This window comes from Lactuca serriola, chromosome 8, assembly GCF_051521515.1.
Source record: "Lactuca serriola cultivar US96UC23 chromosome 8, Lser_US96UC23_V15, whole genome shotgun sequence".
NCBI classification, from domain to species: Eukaryota; Viridiplantae; Streptophyta; class Magnoliopsida; order Asterales; family Asteraceae; genus Lactuca; species Lactuca serriola.
This window is the reverse complement of record NC_136415.1, coordinates 198,407,664-198,415,236: the sequence shown is the minus strand read 5'-3', so window position 1 is coordinate 198,415,236 and position 7,573 is coordinate 198,407,664. Positions and strand designations below refer to the sequence as shown.

The window sequence follows — 7,573 nt, the reverse complement described above, 5'->3', positions numbered from 1 at the left end:
TTGGTGTTTGTAAGCCATTAGAGGAGTGACAATTGTGACTCTAAGCTCCAAGAAGAAGAAGTATCAAGCAAGTAATCCAAGGTATTGTTCTAGATCCGATTTCATATGATTAGATTCAATTGTTTACATTAGATCTTGTATTGTAAGTCTTGGATTCAATGCATGTTCAATCAGAGAAACCTAGATCCAAGAATTAGGGTTTGCATGTACCCATAGGAAAGTTCTTATGGCTCAAAACCATCAGTTCCGACATCGTCATTCGATATGATTTGGCTTGGTCCTCACTATACCAGCTCCATGTGCTACAAAAAGACCCTTCACGCTAATTGCCAACTAATGAAACCCTTCCAATCTATAACGACAAACCCGATACAATGTTCCAAATCATCTCTTGTTTCAAAATTATTAAGTACTCATTTGAGGAGTACTATATCCTTTACAACCTACCTGAAATATTCCCGATAGACCACTCAGGAATAAGCACGAGTAAAATGAGTCAAGTTCAAACGCAGAGGCTAGGAATGATGATAGCTTATTTTATTTCTTTCTTTTTATTAGTTTATTTTAGATTTTTAGTTTTTTTATTAGTATTGCATTGTATTTTAATTAATTTCTTTATCATGGATCCTATCGGGGACTTGTTATGTTGCATGAGGAATTTTGCAGGGTTTTGGAGCTTTTTGTGATTGTGGATTAGAGTGAAGACGGCTTAGTGGGCTCCCGAGGCATTGTTGGGCTTGGCGGAATTAAAGCAGAAGAATTGGGCTTTTAAAGTTGATGGCTTGGATTATTTGGGCTTGTGAAGATGGATCATAAATTTCTAATTTTGGGTTTGGAGCATCCATTTGGTAGCTAAATTATGATTGGTGGATTCAAATTACATGGACAAGGGGGGGAGGGGACCAAAGGAATCTTTGGTAGTGGAAGGGTGGAGTAGTGGAATGGTGGACCAATGGCAACACAACAGCGTTTACGTGAGTGGAATTTCAGCTGCGCGGGTACCCGCGCAACCGCCCAGTTTTGTTATTTTGGTCATTTGGCACACCATAACCTTGGAGGATCAGATCTAGAGGCACATTGACGATTTTTCACCATTGGAGACCTGCAAGAGGCGATTTTGGGAGCTAGAAACCATTTCCTTTCATCTTTCCAAATCTTAGGTAGTTTCTTTATGCAATTAGATTATTGTTCTTGTTACTTTGTTGCCATGAGTGGCTAATACTTTTATTTGGTTGATTTTGGCTGAAAACCAGTGAATGTTTGTGGGGTTTGAAGGATTTATGTTGCTTATCAATTTATTCCATGTTTATGATTCTAGTTTGCAATTCTTATGCTTATTTGATGCTTTGATCATGAGCTTAGTAATTGAATGAGCAATTGTTGATTTGTTTCTTTGATTTTGCATTGGATCATTGAATTTATCTAGAACAAAAGCTTTATGATGGTAGAAATCATCTCTAGATTATGAATCATAACTCCTTTATGGATGTGTAAGCATTTGACATCCTCTAGGAATTGGGGATTCCTTCATTCTTTAGGCTAATTGATTTCTTGGGATCAATTGCTTCAATTGACCCTTGATCTTAATTAAGAAGGTGTGTTGTGGGCTTCCCCAACCTCCATACTACCTATGAGGAATCTTGGCATCTCATGCTTTATGATTGCTATAACCAATTTGGGATGAAGGATAAGCTTTGTATTAGATCCTAATGATAAACACATAAATGTTCATTGTGTTGAATTGCCATAGTTAACCAATTATTCCCAACCTTTGAGCATCTCATCAACTTGCTTAATTGAAAGATTTTTAATTATTTAAGTTTTTTTAGTTTTCAAGGAATCAAATACCCCCCTTTTTTTAGTCTAATTGTAGTTAATTAGTTTAATTACACTAGTTCTTTTGGATTGCATTGGCGATTGAATACAACCATTTCCCCGAGAATCGATACCCCTTTTTACCATTATATTATGTTTGATTCCAAACAAAGGGTGTAATTTTCTTGGTGGGCTTGACATCCCATCAAGTTTTGGCGTCGTTGCCGGGGAAATTGGTTATTGTTATTTGATTGTTTATGCCTAGGTCTACAAGAACCGGTGAACTACTCTACAATCCGGAAATTGAAAAAGAAGCAAAAATATTGAAAAAGTTAGCCAAACAAGCAAAGCAACAACAACTAATTCAAGCTTCTACCTCTTCTCCACTAATCAACATAGAAGATCAAGTTCATACTTCAAGTGATACCGACACCGAGCCGAATTCTCCAATTGTTGGTCAATCTTTTGAAGACATTCCTTTTGAAAACTACATAGCCATGAATCACACTCCCCCTCACAATCCCAACCCAAACCCAAATAATCAAGATTCTAATACCCCAACCCATCAACCAAGACAACAACCACAAGAACCTCTCATTGATATGCCACCTTGGAATCAAGCCCCTCCTCAAAACCAACCCAATTATCAACCACCACCACAAGCACAAAACCAACACTTCCATCAAAACAACCAACCTCAAAACAATCCTTTTCAAGTTCAACAAGTACATTACCCAAATCAACCCAATTACCAACACCCTCCAATGTACCAAAACCCAATGTATCCACCACAAAAACTCCCTTATCACCAATACCCTAACTACCAACCTTATCCACCACAAATGAACCACCAATACCCACCCTACCAACAATATCCCAATTACATGAAACAATATCCCAATCACCCCAACCCACCCAATCCCCCTCAAGAGTTGACACTTAGACAAATGATGGAGACGGATGTTACTCACACACCTCTTGGTATTGTTTATCACGCAAACCACCAGGGAATTGAATTGAAGTCAAGTTTCATACATCAACTTACCAAGTTCCATGGTTTGGATAGAGAAGATCCTCAAAGGCATTTGAAGTCCTTTCACCTGATATGTGTTAGCATGTTGCCCGAAAATGTGACATTGGATGATTTCAAGCTAACCGCCTTCCCACTCACCTTGGAAGATAAAGCTATAGAATGGTTATTCAACTTGCCACCGGGACCTATTCACACATGTGAAGAGTTACTCAAGGCCTTCAATAGCAAGTTCTATCCTACCTCCCGGATATCAAGTCAAAGAAGTGACATTTTGGGGATTCGTCAAGGGAAGATTGAGACTTTTCATGATATTTGGGAGCGATTCAACAACTTGTGTACAAGTTGTCCTCAACACAACATTCCCGAACAACTACATCTTCAACAATTTTATGAGGGAATGAATGACAAAGATCGAAGGATGATTGATGCTTCAAGTGGTGGTGACATCTTCAACAAAATCCCTCAAGAGATAAGATCACTTTTTGGAACCATTTCTCAAAATCAAAGGAACTTTGGGACTCGAAATGAAATGAAGAGAAGTTCTCCACAAGTGGTTGGTGAAGTTAGCAACACTCAACACTTGGAATCAAAGCTCCTAGATTTGACTAATGTGCTAAGTCAAATGGTGGTGGGAAGTGGTCAACAATTAATGGTATGCGGTATTTGTGCAATGACGGGGCATTATACGGATAAGTGTCCCACTCTTGGAAGTGAACCGGAAGATGTGAATGCAATGGGAGGATATCAAGGTCAACCAAGACCCATGGGATTTCAAAACAACTTCAACCCAAATTGGAGGAACAACCCACACAATCCATATCCACCAAAGCAAAACCCACCAAATATTTTGATGAGACCTCAACATCCACAATACCCCTCTCAAAAACCTCCATATCCACAACCTTCTTTTCACCCTCCAAACTACCAACAACCTCCACAACAAGGCCAATCAAGTGGTAACCATCAAATGAGCCTTCAAGAACTTGTTACTTCTCTTGCTCAAAGTTAAACCCAATTTAAACAAGAAACTGAGAACACCTTCTCCAACATTCGAGCACAAATTGGAGACATGGCCACCGCTCTTAACAAGATGGAACAAAGGGGTAGACTTCCATCTCAAACTGAGAAGAATCCCAATGTGAGCGCAATCACCTTGAAAAGTGGGAAAACACTTGGAGAAAGTAACCCTAAAAGAGTTTCAAGAGAAGAAGAAGATGAAGTCATCATTGTTGAACCTTCAAAAGTAGTACCTCCAAAGGAACCGGTTGTTCCAAACATTGGTCAACCCGAATCTTCCAACAATACCATAAATCCGTTGGTCATACCACCACCTTTCCCTTCCCGGTTAGCCTTTTCCAAGAAGATAGAGGAAGAAAATGAATAATTTGAAACTTTCCGCAAGGTCCAAATCAACATTCCACTATTGAATTCTATTAAGCAAATTCCAAGTTATGCAAAATTCCTCAAGGATTTATGCACCACGGTTATCCAAAAGAAGTTACCTCCCAAATGCAAGGATCCGAGAATATTTTCTATCCCTTGTACCATTGGTGATTTGCATGTCGAAAAGGCCATGTTAGATCTTGGAGCCTCGATCAATGTGATGCCATATTCGGTTTTTCAATCTCTTAATGTTGGACCTTTGGAAGAAACCGGAGTAATCATTCAATTAGCAGATAAGTCAAGTGTGTCTCTAAGAGGAGTGTTGGAGGATGTGTTAGTACAAGTTAATCAACTTGCTTTTCCGACGGATTTTTATGTCATTGATCTTGAAGAGAAGACTCCTTCCAAATCATCTATGATCCTCCTTGGAAGACCTTTCATGCATACCGCTCACACAATCATTGATGTTCATAAAGGAAAAATTATTATGGAGTTTGATGGAGAAACCATTCACTTCAACATCTTTGAAGCAATGAGGTACCCTAGCAACATTTCTCCATTGTATCGATTTGATGTGATTGAGACAATAAATGGGATAAGCCCTAATGTATGCATAGACAAGATACTCATGGAAGATGATTGTAAGACTAAGAGGGAAGCTCAAAGAAGATTGAATCATCCAATGATGTAAGTGATCAAGAAGAAGATAATTAAATGGTTCAAAAGGTGCAAAGAGAGGAAAAAGACATTTCATGACAAGTACAAATCCCAAAAAAACTTTATTCCGGGTCAAAAAGTTATTCTTTATCATTCACGGTTAAAGCTACTCCCGGGAAAATTGCAATCTCGATGGCACAGACATTTTATTGTTATTAAAGTGTTTGATCACGGTGCGGTTGAAATTAAGAGTTTGGAAACAAATCAAATATTCAAAGTGAATGGGCACCATTTGAAACCATTTTATGAAGGCTTTGACATGGGAGAATTCGACAACATAACATTGGAAACTCCGATTTACGAAGGTTGACGGAAGCGGAGCTATGTCTTGGCAAAGACGTTAAATAAATGCATTATAAATAAATAATCTCCGCTTGAAGTTTTGGGTGTTTCTAAGCTTGAAGTTGGTCTAAAAATAAGCATATTGAAGTCTAGAAATGATCTTGGTGAAGTTTGAAAAATGCCAAAAATCTGCACTTTGCGCAGGTACCCGCGCATCCGTTGCGCGACCGACCCCCAGCCGTGCAGATTCCGAGTTCTAAATTACCCCCACATGGGATGTAATATGATTTTTGCGCGCGGCCGGCTCCCCCACCCACGCAAGTTCTGTGCGGCCGACTGCCACCCTCGCAACTAATTGCGCGGCTTCCTTCCACCCTCACAGATTGGTGCACGGCCAAGACCAAATCCTTCCATTTCTCTGTGAGACCAACTATGCTAATTCTTTATTTGCGCGGCCCAACCACCACCCGCGCAAAGCTTGCGAGGGTACACGCGCAAATATGCCACTTCATAAGAAAATTTTGAGCCATTTCATATGCTTTCTTTGCGCGACCAAGCTTTCATCCATGTGTATTTAGGCGTCCAAGAACTCCACCCACACATCATTGTACGACCCATGTTTTGCTTCCGTACCGTCCTCGCGGGCGTCCTCCACCTTGATCCCGGTACGATCCTTTCTTACTCTCATCCTAAGAATTAAGGACAATGCTTCATTTTAAGCTTGGGGTGAGGTATTTCTTATCTTTTGTTTTTATTGCATTTGGGTTGTAGATAGTTGCATCTAGACTAAGTCATCTAGGTCATTCATAAAAATTGCATAAAAATTTAAAAAATTTGCATATTTCGTTTCTTTCTTTTCTAATTGTCATACTTTTTAGATGCATTCTAGGTTAAGCTCATGCATTTTTGTTCTCTCTTGTCTTCTCCTCCCTACAGATACCATAGCGCGGAGTCATAAGTATTGAATCATAGATTGGTCCCAGGTCTTGATATGGAATTCCTTGTATTTGATGAATGGGACACGTTTTGAGCCTCACAGACCAATTTGAGACCGCTTGTGTGGGGGTCAGATGCAGGTAGCTTGATTGGGTCTAGGTGCGGAGGGATGTGGTTAGTCATGCCAATGTGTGTGAGCAAAGATTGGCCCGGTAAGGTATTTTGAAGACATTGAAGATATTGAAGACTCGTATATTGGTTTTGGAGGGAGTACCCCTTAGTACTCCTGAGTCTTGTCCGAGCCTTGCTTAGTTAGATTCTCACCATCTTTTTAGGATAGGTTATCATTTTCTCTAGGGGTCTAGAGTAGATAGTTAGATAGATTTTGTTTATCACAACTTGCATTGAGGTGCTTGATGAACTTTGAAGTGGGTCCCTCAATTCACATCTTTTGGGACCAAGTTTTTTCGGTAACACCCATTTTTGAGTCATTTCCCACCCATTTAGTAGATCTTGACACATTGTCAATGATCATTAGGTGTTCGTGTTAAGCCTCTATCTATCACTCAATTTTCACTATTGGAGTCCTATGTTACATGGTGAAATTCCTTAGACTTTCCAAGAAGAAAGCAAGAGGAAAACACAAAAAATTGAAGGAAATTGGAAAAGTGAAAAAAAAAAAAAAGAAATGATAAAAGATGATTCAAGAAAAGCAACAAAAATAAAGAAGAAAAATGAAGAAAAAGAGCAAAACAAAAAGAAGAACAAGAATCCAAGTTCAAGACTCCTCTCTCTCTCTCTCTCTCTCTCTATCTCTTATCTTAAAAAAACAAAAACAAAACAAAATAAAACAAAACAAAACAAAACAAAACAAAACAAAACAAAAAACAAAAAAAAACAAAAAAAAGAAGGAGAGAAATAAGAAGACAGAAGATCAAACAACAAAGAGGCCGAAATCCAAATAATAGAAGTTCAAGATTGAAGATTTGAGTTGTTAGGTTTAGATTTAGGTTAAGTAGAATTTTTCTTTATTTTATTTTATTTTCGATTTTTGGTGAGAAAAGGCCCCGACGATGAGACGGTAGAGTGTAAAGGACAGTACAAGGGAGAAGCCTCTGAAACCGGATGTGTGCCCGGAGGCCGTGCTGCGAAAACCCTATTTCATATTATACACTTTAGCCTGACAAATGTAGGAATCATAGTGTGTGAAGAGGCGCCTTTCCTTCGTGCACTATGGTCTACATTGGTGATTTAAAGTGCCCCCACTAGGCGCATCTCTGTTTCCTTTGTCTTGCACACCGCGACCGCATCCAACCGTGATCTATTCACCCACCAAATGGTTAAGAATGCGGTTTATGGTTCTAAAGTGGGGGAAATTTTGAAGATGCGTAGGGTCCATTGAAGGAC

General features: G+C 39.2%; 1 protein-coding gene across 1 annotated transcript; it reads left to right on the top strand.

The window, feature by feature from the left end:
- The first annotated feature begins 4,421 nt into the window (after positions 1-4,421).
- LOC145067747 (uncharacterized) lies at positions 4,422-4,922 on the top strand. The gene has a single exon (XM_079014809.1). The coding sequence runs from the start codon at positions 4,422-4,424 to the stop codon at positions 4,920-4,922; it is 501 nt and encodes a 166-aa protein (XP_078870935.1).
- Positions 4,923-7,573: the final 2,651 nt, after the last annotated feature.

Coding starts and splice junctions, on each gene's coding strand:
- LOC145067747 (XM_079014809.1), top strand. CDS start 4,422: ATGTTAGATCTTGGAGCCTCGATCAATGTGATGCCATATTCGGTTTTT.